The sequence below is a fragment of the Notamacropus eugenii genome, chromosome 5, assembly GCF_028372415.1.
Source record: "Notamacropus eugenii isolate mMacEug1 chromosome 5, mMacEug1.pri_v2, whole genome shotgun sequence".
In the NCBI taxonomy this organism is placed as follows: Eukaryota; Metazoa; Chordata; class Mammalia; order Diprotodontia; family Macropodidae; genus Notamacropus; species Notamacropus eugenii.
Window position 1 is genome coordinate 266,940,541 of NC_092876.1, and position 18,533 is coordinate 266,959,073.

At 39.3% G+C, this 18,533-nt stretch overlaps 1 protein-coding gene across 20 annotated transcripts in view; it reads left to right on the forward strand.

Annotated features, from left to right (window-relative positions):
• Positions 1-18,533, forward strand: part of CCDC150 (coiled-coil domain containing 150) — a 150,476-nt gene that overhangs the window by 23,277 nt on the left and 108,666 nt on the right. For 16 of the 20 annotated variants that reach the window (XM_072612744.1, XM_072612747.1, XM_072612740.1 and 13 more), the window contains 4 exons: positions 4,755-4,811; positions 8,104-8,220; positions 16,210-16,339; positions 17,853-17,896. In XM_072612744.1, the coding sequence (XP_072468845.1) occupies positions 4,755-4,811; positions 8,104-8,220; positions 16,210-16,339; positions 17,853-17,896 (348 nt within the window). Of the gene's footprint in view, positions 1-4,754; positions 4,812-4,864; positions 7,043-8,103; positions 8,221-16,209; positions 16,340-17,852; positions 17,897-18,533 lie in introns of those variants that run through there. The other 4 variants (XM_072612755.1, XM_072612752.1, XM_072612756.1 and 1 more) reach the window with 2 other exon arrangements.

Consider the following 18,533-nt stretch of genomic DNA (forward strand, 5'->3'; position numbering starts at 1 on the left):
TGAGTCAGTCTCTGAAAACTAACTTTTAAAAGTAGTGTACTTTTGCTGGTATATAGTAGGTGTTGAATAAATGCTTGTTGACTTGAGATTAATACCCACATTGAAACTTTCAAGCTTTTGGATGGTATCATCAATCACATATTTAAATTCCTTCTATTTGCAAGGTACCACAGGGGAAAGGAATACAAAGAGGCACAATAATCCCTGAAATGAAAGGTCTAACAGACTAATTAGGAAGAAACAAATACTGAAAAATGAAAAGTTAAAAGATATGAAACTGTAATGAAAGAGATGTTATAAGGAAGTGCAGGATTAGTTACCAAGTGATAGATATAGATTGTAAGTACTATGGATTCAGAAGTTGAGATCCCATCGATCTGGGAAGGAGATAGGACCTTACCTGTGCCTTGAATAGTTTATAAAGTTTAAATACACATAATAAACACAGGGAGAATAGAAAGAGGACATTTCAGGCAAAGGTAAAAACCACATGAATAATAGTATTAAGGCAAACGGTGGGTGTTCAGTGACCAGGTAGTTTGATAGAGCATAGAGTTTGTATAAAGGAATATTTGAGATAAAGTTGGAAATGTAAAGGGATTGTAGAGACCCTGGATGTTAGACTGTGGAATTTGACTTTCTCCTCTAGGCTGCAAGGAACATTTAAAGGTTTTTGTATAGGAGAAAAATGTGATAAAAGCATTATTGTAGGAAGATTAATCTTATTAGCAGTATTAGTTTTTGATTACAGGAATAAGAGACTACAATAGTTCCAACAGGCAATGAGGGCCTGAAACTAGGACTTTGGTAGTGCAGTGGATCAGAAGACATTGTGAAGAATGAATTAATGGGACTTTAAAACTAATTATACTTCTCCCTCTACTTCATATTAAAGACGACTTAAAATCCCAGATGACTGGGAGAATTGTAAAAGTATGGAAGAAAAGAGGTGAGGACAGATAATGGTTTTGTAGACAGTATTTAAGGCAAAAATAAATCCAAAAGAAAATGTTCAGTTGATAATTGGAGATGTGTCTGGAGTTCAGGGGAACTGTTCAAGTTAGAAAGCTGTCCAAATAGAGATGATGGTTAAAAGTCTCAGAAATGGATAAGAACTGCAATGTAGAAGGTGTAGAAAGAGAAAAGAGCATTGTGAAATATGCATATTTTAGTTGGTGAAAGAAAAAGATCAAAGAATAAACAGTCAGAAGAGTTTAGTGGCTTAAGCTATGCTCATTACTGACAATCTTCTCTTCTGAGCTCGGGCCTCCCACACAACCCCTTCTCTTACCCTCTCAGCTAAGAAGTTTCTTTGCCTTTTCCCCAAGAAAATTAAAGCTGTTAGTTGTCTCCTTCGCTTCATGTCAAAATCCCTTGACTTCATTCACCATGCTCTGCTTTCTTTTTTCCAGACTCTGTTGTCATGACTCTTCTCCTTCTAATGCCAACTCCTCTACTTGTGTTTGGATCCCATCCCCTTTCATTTTCTGTATCCAGTTGCTCTCTCAATCATCTCCAACAATCTGTCCCTGTCTACTGGTTCTTTCTCTACTGTCTTTACACATACTTGTTTCCTTTATCCTTAAAAACCTTCCAGAAACCCTGTCATCAAGGTAGCATCCTTTCTCTCCTTTTTTTCAGCTAAATCCCTTAGAAAGAGCTATCAACAGAGGGAAGAGGTAGAAGAGAGAGGGTGGTTAGGGATAGGCTTTGCTCCTTCCTCATTGCCCCCCTCCCAAAAAAAATGAGAAGAGAAGGAAGGATCAGAACAATTCACAGACAAGCAGGACCATTTTGAAAGTTACATGTTGAATGCACTTAAAGAGAAAAGAAAGTTCTATATAATTAAGTCTTGCAGTGTTATGTAAATCCTTTTTTGTTCCACAGTGTAAATGGCCATACTAATTTTATTTATAGTTTAAGTTCAGAATTTTTAAAATAAATTTTAAAGAAAACACATTTTCTACACTTAATCACCTTAACCACCTCTCCTTTTATTTGCAACCTGGCTTCTAACCTTGTTACTCAACTGTAAGTTTTCTCTCCAGAGTTACCATTGATTACTTTACTACCAAATCTAATGGTCTCTTCTCCATCTTTAGTCTTCTTAACTTTTCCACTGCATTTAACACTGTTGACCTCCCTCTTGTAGCACAGATCAGAGATTCTTAACTTTTTTGTGCCATGGACCCCTTTGAGAGTCAAGGGAAGTCTATGGATCCCTCTCAGAATAATGTTTTTAAATGTATAAAATAAATACTCAGGATTACAAAGGAAACAAAATTGTATAAAATTAAAGATATAGTTTTTTCCCATTCAAAGTAGTAGATTCCCTGGAATATATCCAAGGATCCCAGGTTAAGAACTCTTGTCTCAAATACTCCTTTCCTCATTCTCTTCCTACTTTCTTACCATTCTTTTTCTTTTACTGATTCATCTTCTCCTTTATGCCCCCTAAGTGTGAATGTTTCCCCAGGCTCTGTCCTGGACTCTCCTCTCGTTTCTTTCTAAACTCTTATCTCTTGTTGACCTCATTAGCCCCTATAGATTTAGTTGTTATCTCTTTGTAGATGACTAGTGGATCTATGCAGCCCATCAATCCCAGACCACCAATTGCCCATGGATATTTGATAGTAGATGTTCTGGAGACATCTCAAACTCAGCATGTCTAAAGTCGAACTAATTATCTTTCTCCCCAAATCTACCTCTCTTCCAAACTTCCCTGTTTTTATCAAGAACTTCACCATCCTTCCAGTTACCCTGTAAAAGCAAGCACCCGGGCACACACAGGAGGGCCTGCTGTACAGGTTCTTAGATCTGCTTTTCTAAAAGAAAAGCAACTTTTGAGGGTCGACAATCACTTTAATCAAGCACGTATATCATTCACTTAGTTCAGAGGGAAATGTCAGCATCCTGAACTTCAGAGAAAATACAGAGAAATCAAAATTAACAGATAGGGCTTCCGACTGTCTGACACATCAACAGACAGATAACTGTCTGGTCATACATACATAGTTACCAGAGAGAGAAGCACAACATCTGGGTTTTTAAAGCGGGGGGGGTGGGGGGGGGGTGGGGGGGTGGGGGGGGGGGTGGATGAGGTGGATGAGGAAGGGCTCCTTAGCTGCTGCCCAGAGTCCCATCTGGCCAAACACTTCCGAAAGAGTAAGCTCCAAAACAAAACTTCACCTCTGTGTATTTATACACTTTTTAGAGCCAGAGGGCGTCACAACCCTTGAGAACTGGTGCCTCATTAACAAAAGGTATGGACTTTCCTACAAATCTCCCCTAATCAAACTCCCCTTAATGGGCAGATCCATTAATAGATAGGGAAGCTCTTTAATCTCATTAGCATTACACACCTGCATTTATCACCTCAGTAACATTATTTACTCCTCCCTCTTTCTCACCTGCCTCTATAATATCCTTTATATCCATCTCCTTCTCTCTGCTCCTACAGCCACCCCTTTTAACTACTGTTACAGCCTCCTTGTTTGTTCTCCCTGTCCTACCTTTCCCTTCTCCATTCTATCCTTCTCCTATCAACTGAAGTTATTTTCCTAAAATGCAGATCTTCTCATGTAAATATCCTACTGAATACATTCTAGTGGCTCCCTGTTATTGTAGGTTATAATACAGATACCTCTCTTTGGCTTGGAAAACCCTTCACAAATTGGTCCCAACCCATCTTTTACATTACTCCTCTTCCTACACTCTATGACCCAGCCAAACTCACCTTTAATCTGTTACATACGGCTCTCCATTTCCTGCCTCTGTGCTTTGGCATTGGCTATCCCCAAGGACAGCATTGCTTTTTCACTTCTACTTTATAGATCCCTCACTTTCTTAAAGATACAGATAATGTACCATGTTCTAAATTAAGCCTTTCATGATCTTCCTTCCCTAATAACATGTTGCTTTGTAATTATATTCCTTATATTTATTCTATGTATGCTTATATGTGTATGTGTTATCTTTCCTGATAGAACTTATTCTTCTGGAGAGTAAAAAAAATGGGTAATCTTTTTTGTCTTTGAATCCCCAGCACCTAACATGGTACCACACATAGCAGGCTCTTAATAAAAACTTGTCTTTTATTGATAGTGTAAAATGCCATAGAGTGATGAAAGAAAGTGAGAACTGAGAAAAAAAAGTCTATTGTATTTCACAAGAATAAATTCATTAACCTTTCATTGTGCAGTTTTGTAGAGTTGTAGGAATGAAAGACAAATCTCAAGGAATCAACAGGGTTGGAGTGTATGATGAAGTGTTAAAAAATATCAAAGCTGAGAGGTAGAATGACCATTTGAATTCTGACTGTGAAAGGAAGGTAAGAAATAGATTATAGTAAGAGGATCAAGTGGAGGTGTTTTAGGCTAGGGCCACTGAGTCTTAGAAGTCACCTGCAAAGTTGGTGGGATCTTCCACCTCCAAGTACTTTTAAACAATTCTTTGAAATACCTCTTTTCCCCCCATTCTTTTTAGTATATCATTCACAGCTTAATAGAACCAGTTTTTCTTGCTTTCTAGACTTTTTTGGAGTTCTCCATATGATAGTGATCACTCATTTGCTGCAATCTAAAGGTTGAATTATTAGTAAAAAAAATTCTTTTACTTTACGGTGTCATATTTTCTTATTTCACTCATAATGACAAAGAAAGATCACATATTCTAGCAGGGATGCTAGAGAAGCCTTGATTTGAAATTTTGTTTAACTTTTACGTTGAGAAACTTTACCTTTCCCCTAATTTTAGATGGATGCTACAGTAGATACAGAGCAGCTGAAGGCCAAAAAACACAAAATTCAGGAGGTAAGGCAAAAGGATGATGGGAAGATGGTTCGAATTGTGGAATGACAAGAAGACCTGGGTTCAAGTCATTCTTCTGACATACTAGCTTTGTGATCCTGGGTATGTCATTTAACCTGTTAGTGCTCTTGGCATCTCAAACTATAAATTCCAGAGTAAGTCCCAACCTGTATTGGTAAAGAGAGTTTCTTCATCTAAGAGTTCTCTATTTTTCTTTCTTTTTTTTTTTTTTTTGGCCTTTACCTTATGGTTTATTAAACATCAATTGGTCTAGACTCTAGCCATTATGGAAAGCAATTTCAAACTGTACCAGAAACATTGCTAAACTGTATGTCCTTTGACTACTTATTGATGTAATTACTAAACATATATGTCCCAGAGAGATCAAAGAAAGAAGGACCCATAGATATGAAAATATTTACAGTTATATCCTGATTAATAAAAACAATGAATCCCTTAAAGTGGTCACATGTATTTGAATTCGTACCATTCAGAGTCATGATTGTGAAATGTGATAATTGATTTCGATGGAAATATATGGTACAAATTTGAATAGTGCAGCTACTTTGCTAGATTAATTATTTGCATTTATCAGAACCTGGCTGAAGAGCAACTCTTTTTGAAATGTCATAGGGAAGTGACAGGTCCAGTCAGTTCCCATCTCTATTAGGTAGTTAGACTTCAGACAACTTCAGCCATCTAGGACATAGCCTTGAGGCATCATGGTACTGTTCTGCAGTCAGTTCTGCTATAACACTTGTTTAAAAAAAAGTGAACCAATTTCCAGAAAAAATGACATATTAAGGAACAATTTGAGTATAACATGACTTTGTTAGTAGGAAAGAGAAAACTATACCCAGCTGAACATACCACAGAACACACAAAGGTGTACATCTCAAACATCTGCCAGCTACCTCAACTCAATGTGTTATCCAGCACTTCACAATAACAATCTGTAACCCTTCTCATACCTACTTCCATAGGCAAACACCATGCGTTTTTCACACTTATTGTATGTCTTCTGATGCAGTAGTAGATGTGGGCAGAAGAGGAGTTGTTCAAACCCACTCATCCACTTAACTCCCTTACTATCTTACCTGGAATTGCTGCCCACCAGGATCACCCTGTGGTATAGCCATCAACTTCTCTAGACTGGGGCCAGGCTGAGCAGCAGCCTGATGCTGCTGACACTATTACTAATTATTGCAGCACTTTTGAATTTCGTATTTAACATATATAAAACTGCGCTGCTGTTTTCATTAGTTTCTTGTCTTTTTTTTTTAATGTGTCACAGACAGAGTTTTTGAGTATGCCATTTTCCCCATAAGTCCTGTGATTTCTTTAATTGCTCAGTTTTTCATTGCATGGTAATTTTTAGGAACATATATGTTGAGTTATAACAGAACTGACTATATAGTGAAATGAGAACTCAGGAACCTTGATTACTAATTCTCTGCCACTAAACAGAAGTGTGACCTCAGGCAAGTCGCTGATTTTCTCCACCCTCAGTTTCCTTATCTATAAAATCAGGGAAATGATCTAATCTCTAATATCTCTTTTAGCATTAATATTCTGACATAGTAATATTAGGAATACTCAGAAAAGACATTTGATCTCCAAGGAAAATAGTTGTCATAAAGCCTCAGTAGTTTACCTAGGAAGGTCCCAGAATGACTCCTGTGGTAGATTTTACTACCATTAAGTTTATGTGTAAAATTAAGGATACCATTTTAATAAGCATGTTTATCAGGATTTCACTGATAACCCAATTTCCCCCTAGGTCATAGTGGCTTATAGATTTAAAAAAAAGCATTGAATTGGGGAGGGACAGCTGCTAGAAGTTATTCCACTGAAAAGTGACAGTTTGTAGGCAGGGAGAAGATCATTAACAACAGGCAGTATAGTAGAATGGAAGATGATGGAAGTTGGAATTAGAAGACCATTGAATTAAATCCTTGTTTATATCAGCAAACATTTACTAAGTACCTACACTGTACTTAGAAAAAACAATTCCTACCTCTAAAGAGCTTACATGGTATTGGATTCTAACCCTTGCTGTGTGTCAAATAACCTCTCTGAGCTCCACTTTTCACACTTACAGGTTGCAGGCAAAGTGCTTTGTATTTGAAACTGTGGGATTTACTTGCTAAAACTTGTTTTGTCATGATGTGGCCTTGGAGAATTTAGCATCACATTCCTACAATAAAAAAACGTTGCAGTTGGTTTTAGTGAAGGTGAAGTATTATTAAAAGCATAGCAGCCTAGTATAATCATACTTATATATTTCTAGAGGTTCCTGCACTATAAATGTGATCTAGAATGCCATTTCACATCTGTTTCCGTTGTCTAATACCCAGTTTACTGAGTATAATTAATATATATCTAATTCAAATGAGTATTGAAAGAATTGACTGATCTTAATATCTTGAAAAGAAATACCTTAGTATTATAATTAACATAAAATTTCCTCGTGTAAAACATTTCCTAGGCATTTTGTTACTAGTCTAAAAGAGATGATAAATGTAATTATTAGGCTTAATTTGGGAAGTTCATATTTTTAAAATACAAATATATGTCTTCATCTTGAGAAAAATGAAAATATAACCCAAAAAGAGCAAGAATATTTGTGAATTGTATTTAACCTTATTAAACTATTTTGAGCAGTATTGCCTAAGTAAAATTCTATGGATAGAATTGAAAGTCCATACCATTCATAATTTATGAACCTGAGTGACAGAGTGTATATATATTTATATATATTGGTAGTTGTGATTATCATTTGATAGTAAGATAACAATCAACCTTCTTCTGGAGTATCTAACTCAATCAGAATTGCATTTGTAGTTTAGAATGCAGGTTTTAGTACAGACTCTTATCAGTGTAAGAGTATACTTTGATGAATAATAGTTTGCGGCTTGTAAGCCATCTCCAAAGTAAGAGGAGAAGGTAAGGGTACCAGGACACTGCATAATAACTTCAGAATTAAGTTATATGCTTACATTCTTGATCTTCTATCTGGATCTTCTACATCATAGAATTTACAATTGAAACCTTAGATATCTAATCCAACCCCTGCATTTTACACATGAGGAAATTGAGGTCCACAGGTTTTTAATTACTTGCTCAAGGTCAAATAGGTAGTAAGTGGCAGAATCAGTTTATTTCATTAGGAAGAAACAAAATTTCTGAATTACAGAGTTTGTGGATATGGTGACCTGGTGACAGTTACCTTAATTCTTGCTAAGTCAATGTCATCTTTGTTAGTTTTGGTGATTTAATATGTGTTGCCTTGTAGCTAAGGGAACAGCTATCTCAGGAGAAGAATCTACGGGAATCTCTTGAGAAATCCCAAGAAGCTATGCTGTGCAGAGTGCAGGATATGGAAACAACAGTTGAGTTGGAGCGAGAACAGGTAGGTGAGAATCAGGATTCTTCTGTTCATTTTTATGATGAGGTGAATCAGGAAGAAAATGTATTCTTTTTGCCTAAATCCCTAGAAATGTTCATAATTTTGCCTAGATTTAAAAATCATTCATTGTTTTTTAGTAATCCTCTGAAAACAATCTTAATCCAAACAGTTTTTTTCTCTGACACAGTAAACACAATAGAGACAATATGGTATAATGGAAGAAACACTAAACATTTGAGTCAGAAGACTTGGGTTTAAGTTCTTGATATTCCGTTTACTGTTTCACAAACCTAGTCTTTGGGCAAGTCCACTTAACCTCTCCTAGGCCTTTAGAAAAGTTTCCTTTTTTAAACAATCTCTACAGTTTCTTCTAGTCTTAACATTATGCAGACCTCCAGTTATGGGCTTACTGCATAAAGTGAGGAAGATCAATAAATGCATAATATAAAATTACATTTACACTGTTGTTTTAAACTCTAGACAAATAGGGTTTTGTCTTTGTTTGAATGTGTACAAAGAAATATAATGTATCCATCATATCTTGAGGTCTTTTGTGGGGAGGATTTGAGGCATTCAGGAATTATTTTACATGCTGCTATCTGTAATTGTAGCATCTTTTTTCTCTTAACAAACGGTCATCCTTCATAGTCATCACGGTGTAATAGTTAAGGTGGTAGCTATGGAATCAGGGACCCTTGGGTCTGAACCCCTCCTCAGACCCTTGTTAGCTTTGTGACCTGAGGCAAAATACAGAATCATGGAATTTGAAAGTTGAAAAGCAATCTCAAAAGCCACCTATTGCAAGTCATTATATTTTGGGGCAGCTATAATTGCTAGGTAGTTTTTCCTAGTATCAAGCCTAAATTGTCTCTGTGCAGATTCCACCCATTGCTTTTGGTTTGGCCTCTTGAGATCAAACAGAACAATATTAATCCCTGTTTGATATGCCAGTCCTTCCAAGTTCTTGAACATGGCTACCATGTCTCTCATGGATCTTTTTTTTAAATCTTCAACCTAAATATCCCCATTTTCTCCAACCAGTATTCTTCAGTCATGACCTCAAGGCCCTTCCCCGTCCTTTGGACATTCTGCAGTTATTCGATCAATGTCCTTCTTAAACTGCTATACCTAGAACAAAAAACAGCACTGGAGATGAGGTTTAATGAGGCAGAATACAGTGGTACTATCATCTCATTGTTCCTGGAAGTTATACTCTTCTTTCTGCAACCCAAGATTATGTTTAACTTCTTTGGCTATCTCAGTGCCGACTCATATTGACCTTACAATCCACTAAAATTTCCACATCTTTTTCAGACAAATTGCCATCCTACCATGCCTTTCCTATCTTATACATGTGAAGTTCATCATACTAAGTGCAAGATTTTACATTTATCTCCATGAATTTCACCTTATTAGATTCAGTCCAGTGCTCCAGCTTGTCAAGATCTTTTCTGGATTCTGATTTGGTCACCCACTGTCAGTCGATTTAGAAGCAGTTATTAAGCACTTCCAATGTGACTGGTACAAAGGATACAAAGAAAGGCAAAAACACTGCCATTTCTCTCAAGGAGATCAAGAACTTTGCGTGATCTGCAAATATGATGATTATGCCATCTGTGCCTTTATTCAAATCTCCAGGTAACAGTGTTACACAGCACAAGTGAAGCACAGATCTCTTTAATATTCCAATCAAGACCTTCAAGGTTGACATTGAACCACTCACAACTATTCTTTGAGTCTGACATTCTAAACCATTGTGAATCCATTTGATTTTATTATCATCTAATCCATATCTCTCCATTTTCTTTACGAGAATGGTAGGAGATGCTTTCTCAAAATCTTTGATAAATGGTAGATATATGATATCTGCAGCACTCCTTTCTTCCAGCAGTTTAATATACCTGTCAAAATAGGAAATGAGATTAGTCTGGCATAACCTGTTCTAATAAAAAAAAAAAAAAACATGCTACATCTCTGCAACCACTACTTCCTTTTCTAAGTATTCACCAACTCTCTCTTTAATGATATTTTCTAAAATTTTTGTAAGAATCAAAATCAAGCTCAGTGACCTATACTTCGAAAACTCTGTTCTCTTTCCCTTTTTAGAAACTTGTAATAAAAAATATTTGCCCTTCTTCAACGTTATGGAACTTCTTGCTTTATGTAATCATTTAAATATCACTGATAGGGCTCTGCAATTGCATCTGCCATTTTTTCCAGATGTAGTTCATCTGGGTCAGGTGACCTGAATTCATCAGGGGCAGCTAGGGTTTTCTTATTGTTTCCTTACTTATCTCAGGTGCATCATTTATGTATTGTCCTTTCCAGCGTAAAGGTCATTCTCCTTTACAGAGAAAATAGAAGATAAGAGTGAAGAAGGCTTCTTTATACTGTCAGTTATCAATGTCCTGTCCATCCCAAGCACAGATATTATCCCTAATTTGATCCTCCTTTTTTTCTCAACATAGCCAAGCAAACAAACAAAAAAACAAATCAAAGCAAAACCCTTTTGCTTCCATAGCCTCAGCTCATTCTGACCTTTAGTACTCCTGGCATTATTTTTACAGAACCATGTCACACTCATGTTCATTCACCTTGTGTTATCTGGACTTGCTCCCCCTTTTCTGTATATTTATTTTTTAAATGTAAATTGTTTAGTGAATTTCCTGTGCATCCACATCATTGTCTTTAGACCTATATCTCACTTTCCTACCTCATTAGAAGTAATTCTCTTTGTCTTCAGATTTTTGTTCTTGAACATCTTCCCTTCCTTCTGAGCTGACTTCCCCTCTAGCATTTCAGTCCAGGTCCACCTATCTTTCCTTTAGAATCTGTTTCCCAAAAATTTAGAGTATTTGTTTTGAGTGAGGGAGGGCTGTGCAGGTCACCAGCCTCACTTCTCCTCCAGAGCCATCTGAATCCAGAGACCTGATATTCCTCAGGATGACTGGAGATGACCCAGGATGCAGTGGGAGACCTTGGGCTCTTTAGGCCAAGGTCTGCCAGGCCTAGAGGCCTGTGTGGGCTACCCGAGTCTTCTTACCTCACCTCCGAGGTCTTCGGTTGGCCAAAACCGGATGCTCATATGAGAGAAAGGACGTTCCAGAGTCGAGCAAGGGTTGAGCTTTATTTCAGGGTCTCGGTTACAAGTGCAGGGGGGTCTTCCTTAGGAGGAAGAGGGGGAGATTTCCTAAGGAGGCTAAGGTCTTAAGGGATTGGAAGTAGAAGTACAAGCGGGGAGAGAGGGGGAGGGGAGAGAGGAAAGAAGAGAAGCGGAGCCTACTGTCCTCTTGGCTCCTCACGTGCTAAGAGAGCTTTCAGGCTTCCTCAATCCTACTTAACCTTCAGCCGCATAGTTTGCATCTGAATACCATGCTGTTAGGTAACTAGGTGTGCCCAGATCCGGGACAATCTCGAGGGCGGGGAGATCTCTCTCCCATCACGTTTCTCACGGGAAGAGGCGGAATTACTCGAGATAGCTCGGTTCACCTCGATTCCCAGCCGTTTCCTGGGGGGGTCTCATGAGAGCTCTAAGATTTAGAAGCTCCCACCTTTACCCGCCCGAGACTGTCCACACGGAATTGAGCTTCCAATCCCAACATCTCCCCTTCTTTGTTATGCGCGGAGCGCACCTGGCTCTAGAGCAAACGGTGGCTGGAGGCTGAGTGGATTAGGAAGGCCTTTAGCATATGAGTACCCTACAACAAGACTTCATTCACACAGAAATCTGCAGCTAGCACAACTGACAAAGGGAGGCATCAAATAAAACAAAGATGAACTAAATGGCTGAGTTACAGCAAGAGAAAGGGCAATCACTAATGCCAAAGCATATTCTAAGAGAAGCAGCTAGTGCTGGCGCCTACACATCACCACCCCCTCAGTCATGCAAATGGATCTCAACAGCCAAGCCTGAATGGCCAAGCCTGTGGTATTCAGGTGAAAAGTTGGTCACCCCTTCCCCCCCCAATGTCCTGGGTTTGTGATATCAAAGTCCTCCTTCAGCCGGTGGAAAGAGATGCCTAGATGGGAAGCTGTCAGCAGCAGTGTCTGCGGTTGCGATGAGTGCTGCCTCCTCTCTGGGCAACAAGGTTAAAGCTGTCAGCAGCAGGCTCAGGTGGTGTATGATCCTTCTCCGGGGTCTCCGGGCTCTCCGCCTCCTGCGTCTCCGCCGTCTCCGACATCGGTTCCCACTTACGGATCCTTCTAATGGGAATCCACGCATGACCTTTTCCTGTGGAGACACAAACATACCCTCGACCCCATATTAGTATCTTAAAATGTCTCATAGCTGGAGTAGTATGTGAGTTCTTTGAGACAGCTGTATCAAGCTCTGATTGTATTAGGCGATCTCTATCTCCCCTTCTTTTTTTAGCGAGAATCGCCTTTAAGGTAAAATTGATAAGGATGCATAGCGGCTGTTTATTTTGGTATAGCTGCTGCCAGGTACTTACAAATGCTTGATTAACATCTGTAAGGAACCTGAACTTTACGGATTTTTTCTTTATAACAAACACAGGAGCATTCCAGGGTGACTTTGATGGCTCTATATTTCCTTTTTCTAATTGCTCCTTAACCAATAGTTGTAGTGCCTGGAGTTTTTCTGGAGTCAGAAGCCATTGCTCCACCCAAATCGGGGTGTCTGACTTCCAGTTCAAGGGTGGTGACTCCAGAGCAACAGCAATGGCCCTTACTAAAAATTTGATAACCTCATCCCGAGGCGGCTCATAATGTGTCTGCCCCAGATGTTAAAACTAAGTCCTGGAATCACCAACGGCCATACGGTCCCTTGGCGATCCTCTGCCTCCCACTTTACTGGGTACATTGTCTCTAAGGTATTTTGGCACCCTCCTGTTCCCCACACTGGTCTCCCTTGATTCTCCTCTCCCATATCTCGACCTACTGTCTCCTGCAGCCTGGCCACAAAATTAGTAAATGGCTCATTGTTTCCTTGCGTAATCCTAGTCATGGGAAACTCTCTCTCTTTCTTAGAGGCTATAACCTTCCAGGCGGCAATAGCAATTCCGGCAATCAAAACATAATCAGAGGCTGAGTACTATAATTGATTTCCTGTAGCCTCAAACTGCCCTGTTCCTGTAAATTGCTGATAAGCCTGGGGGGCCTGAGCCCCTAGCCCACCGGTAGTGTTCTTTACCCTCTGAGAAAATTCTGATACCCAAATCACATTCTGCCCAGGGGTAAGGCAGGCTCTAGCTAAGCTCTTCCAGTCATTAGGAGTCAGAACGAACTGACCACTGAGAGTTTCAAGCATGGCTATGACAAAGGGTGAATTAGGGCCATGCTTGGTACAAGCCTCTTTAAGAGTAGCCACTCTCTTCCACTCTATGGGTATGTGGCTCCTTCGAACGCCACCGGGGACACTGGGGTCCGCTATTTCTAGCACAGGAAATGTCCCTACATCTTCTCCTTTCTCTATAGCCTTTCTTATTCCTTTTTCCAAACTGGACTGTGGCCCTGGACTGTCTGACCAATGGAGCAGGTTATAAGGAGGCGCGGAGGGAAGGCACGGCATATTCTCCCCTGCCTCGCCTTTTCCATCCGCTAGATGGAGCTCCGAGTCTATTTTTTCTTTACGCTCCTTAACTTTCTGCTCGCCAAGGTCCTCCCCTCCCCTCTCTCCACTTCCACTCTCTTTCCAATCCCGCCCTGGCCTCTCCGGCCCTTCCTTACAAAATTCTCGGAGGTCGTTTAACTCTATTGTGACCGCCGCCTCCCTGCCTTCCCTGTGAAATGTCTCAGCCCAGACCTCCTGTTCCTCTGGCTTTGTTACTGGCAATAGATTCCCCATCTCTGCCCTTTTCCCATGGGTGTGGGAAGCTTCTCTCACTCTTTCTCTCCTTCCGAATCTAGGATTCGGGACTCGCTTCTTTCACAGCCCCTTCCGGGTGTTCCCCAAAAACACCCAGGATATCTGCGCTCCTGTCCCTGTTCGGGCGCCAACTGCCAGGCCTAGAGGCCTGTGTGGGCTACCCGAGTCTTCTTACCTCACCTCCGAGGTCTTCAGTTGGCCAAAACCGGATGCTCATATGAGAGAAAGGACGTTCCAGAGTCGAACAAGGGTTGAGCTTTATTTCAGGGTCTCGGTTACAAGTGAAGGGAGGTCTTCCTTAGGAGGAAGAGGGGGAGATTTCCTAAGGAGGCTAAGGTCTTAAGGGATTGGAAGTAGAAGTACAAGCGGGGAGAGAGGGGGAGGGGAGAGAGGAAAGAAGAGAAGCGGAGCCTACTGTCTTCTTGGCTCCTCACGTGCTAAGAGAGCTTTCAGGCTTCCTCAATCCTACTTAACCTTCAGCCGCATAGTTTGCATCTGAATACCATGCTGTTAGGTAACTAGGTGTGCCCAGATCCGGGACAATCTCGAGGGCGGGAAGATCTCTCTCCCATCACGTTTCTCACGGGAAGAGGCGGAATTACTCGAGATAGCTCGGTTCACCTCGATTCCCAGCTGTTTCCTGGGGGGGGTCTCATGAGAGCTCTAAGATTTAGAAGCTCCCACCTTTACCCGCCCGAGACTGTCCACACGGAATTGAGCCCTTGGGCTCTTTAGGCCAAGGTCTTTGCAGGCAGTCATGCCATCATTTCTGTGATGGCATGGTCTTCTTCGACACGAAGGACAAACACAATAGATGCAGCTGGGTAACTCACCTCCACCTCTCCTATCTGCCTCCCCCTCCCCTTCCTTCTCCTCTCCAAGGGAACTTGGATGACCAAAAGATGCACAGTTGACTTGGGTTTTATTGGCTCCTCTCCTCCCCTCCCCTCTTTTTTCCTTCCCTTCCCTCCCCTCCTTTCCTCTCCTGTCCGTGTCCTGTTCTCTCCCAAAACCTTAAACATACTGCACTCTGAAACTGGGACTCCACTGGGGCCCTGCCTAAGGGCTACTCTGGATCTTCCTAGCTTTACAGTGATTATCAGTAGTAACTGTTGCTGTTTCCCACCCCGCCTGATGTCTTTCTTTTCTTGACCTCATTAAAGGGGCCATGCCTTGGCTACTTCTTAAGCAGGCCTATTCAGTGAATGGGCATTGCCTCACCCTAAGTGGCTGCCTGCAAAGACTTTGGCCTAAAGGGCCCAGGGTCTCCCACTGCATCTTGGGTCATCTCCAGTCATCCTGATGAATATCTGGTCATTGGATTCAGATGACTCTGGAGGAGAAGGGAGGCTGGTGACCTGCACAGCCCTCCCTCACTCAAAATGAAGTCAAGTGCAAGTCATGTCATCATTTTTCTGATGGCATGGTCTTCTTCGACACTGAAGTACAAACACAAATACAGGAGTATTTGTTAGACCCTAAAGTCATTTAACTTCTCTGGGCTTCAACATCCTCAACTTTAAAATGGGGAAAATTATAATAGTACTTAACTCACAGCCTTGTTGTGAAGATCAAATGAGGTGGTATGTGAAAAGTACTTTGTAAACCTTAAAGCACTATATACATGTTAGCTTCTTTTTATTCTGATAAAAAAGAAAAAAATTTATTTCAGTAATTTGGTCATGCATCCTCAGGCCACAGATTCAGAGCAGGAAGGGACCCCCTCATTTTACAGATGAAGAAACTGAGGTCCAAAAGAGGTATTTCCCAGCATCACAGGTATTTGAAGAAATTCAGACTGGGGTCTCCCCTGATTTCAGTTCCAGCACTAGCCATCCACGGTTACCTATCTTACAGTGACCTAATAGGTCTTCACTTTTGTGGACCTTGGATTCTGTTCAGGTCTTTAGCTACACATTCCTCTTATTTTATTTCACAGAATTTAGAAGCTGGAAAAGACTTAATAGATCTTGTATATCACCTTCATTTTACAAAGGAAGACATAAAGGTTTACAGAGGTCAAAATAACTAGCTCAAGGTTTTATTGCTAGTTATGGAGAAAGTCATGACTACAGCATGCTTGTAAAAGATGTTTGAGTTGAAATTTGCTTACAATAGTTTAAATATTTTCCTTACTTCATAAAAATTAGATTTTCCTATTTCAGGTAAAAACTCTACAACAAAATTGCTTAACCCTGAGAAAAAATATAGAGACTACTCAAGAACAACTGCATGAGGAACGGCAACGAACAGCTCAGCTGGAGTCTGACTGTGCGAAGCTTAGGACTGAGCTAAGTATGAAAAGAAACTTTAGAAATCAAACTATCTTGTTAGTTCTCCAAAGTGTCATGGCTTAAGCTTGGATTGCTAAGATCTTTCAAAGTAAGGTCTTTATGTTGAAGTACACAAGTATTACTAACAGCTTTTGTGTTTATTAAGGATCCTAAATTCTTGAAGAGGTCACTATTACCTGATTTTTTCATGGACCTAAAGTCCATTGTCTCAGTGTTCTTCATTCTTCTTCATCCTTCACTGTCATCTATGTTCCATGTTAATCATGCTGTAAAATATGGTCACATCCCATTATAACATTATAAGGCACTCCTTCATCTCCAAGATCACCCTGCAGTCAATCAACAAGTGCTTACTGACTACCAACTGTATACCTCATATTGTAGTGCCTAGTGTTGTGGTTGACTCTAAGACAAGATATAACTTAGTTGTTGGCAGAGCCAGGATATGAATCCATGGCTTTTTAAACCAAATACACTACTCTCTTTAGAAAGAACTATTTTTATTTTATTTCACTGATAAGTTGTACGACTATGAAGATGTCATTACAACTGTGCTTCAGTTTCTTTATAATAAAAAGTTGAACTAAATGATTGTTAATGTGCTTTGTAATTCTGAAATTCTGTAATTCCATGTGTATGTAGTAAATGCCAATTAAGCTAACAAAGGACTCCTTTGCCTTAATGAGCAAATAAAAATTTTTCTAAATTATTTAAAATAAGCTAAACATTCCCTTCAAACATATTTATACTGTTTATTTACTTAGCAACCTATTTCTTCCATATACTATAAAGGTAAACTTTGGCCCCACACGTATCAGAATCCTCATATACTCTAAACTTATTTATTCAGGATTAGGATCTAGTATTATTGGGGATGGTATCATTTTAAGGCTTGAACCTAATTGTTTGCACAAGTTTTAGAAAAATCTGTTCTGGTTTTCTCAAGGTATTTCCTTCAAATCAATAAAATGGATTTAGTGAGTGCTGATTCTTAGAATGTTATCTTGTTGGAACAAAACTAAAAGTATTCATGGTTTTTTTCTCTCAAAAATAGTCACACCTTTCAGAAAAAGGTGGCATTCAGGAGAGAGCATGATGTAATGGATAGAAAGCTAGCCTCAGGAAATAGGATAAGGTTTTTAAGTTGTCTTGTGATATGTGTTACCATTAGTAGTGAGCATCAAAAATAATGTAACAAGATTTTACCTTCAGAGTTTAGCCAAATTGTTGTTTAAAGTGAAGAGTTTGTCCCTTTAGAATGTTTTCAAAAATTGTTCTAGCGAATAGGCCATTTGACCGATAATTTAAAAATACGGCTTGTAGAGCAAGCTTCCTTCTGCATAGATTGTATATCAATTGGTAGCTTTCTGCTTCATTTCTGACCAATAAAAATGTGACTACAAAAATCTGCCAAATTTTTATTTCAAAGGAATTTTTAGAAAGGAATTTTCACAGGAAAAATACTATATGATTCAAATATACTATTGAAAATTACATGAATTTTTTTGTTTTAGGATCCAAAGATGACATCATTTCCCAACTACTTGAAGATGGAAAGGCAAGTTGCAAATCATTAGAAAACAAAGGATATTTCTTCCCTGCACTAAGTAATTGTGATTTCCTTTTAGTCTTTACTTTCAGTTCTGCTGAATCTCCCAGCTAATACTTCAGAAAATAACCTGCTAAGTGTTAACAAGTAATTGAAGTGCATTCAGGACTGTGGTCAAGTTAACAACATATGTATAAGTAATAATTATACTGCTTTCAAAAAGATAGGTATATTTCCATTGTTTTCTATTCCATAAATCAGAATTTCACAATGAAATACAATAAATTCCACAACCTTTATGTCTCCCCATGTATTAAGAAATGAGGCTTGATGTATGCTTTTTACCTAGAATTGTTGCCTAGCCTAATTACGTCTTACCTGTCCTCTCTAAGACAATTTTCTCCTGGGTAACAGAACTGTATTTCTGCATCTATAGGATTTACTCTCTTGTTTCTACCTTCTTTTTAGGGATTTGAGAGTTTGAGGTTTGGATTCTTTTTCCCAACTGTCCTTTCTTAAAAAGAACCAGAGATTTTTTTATCATAAGGCCAGATTATTTTATTCTTCTTCACTCAGTTATTTCTCTTAAGTAACACTTTTAGCTTTTCCATTCTGCATAGTGACTTAAATCCCATATTTACTTATA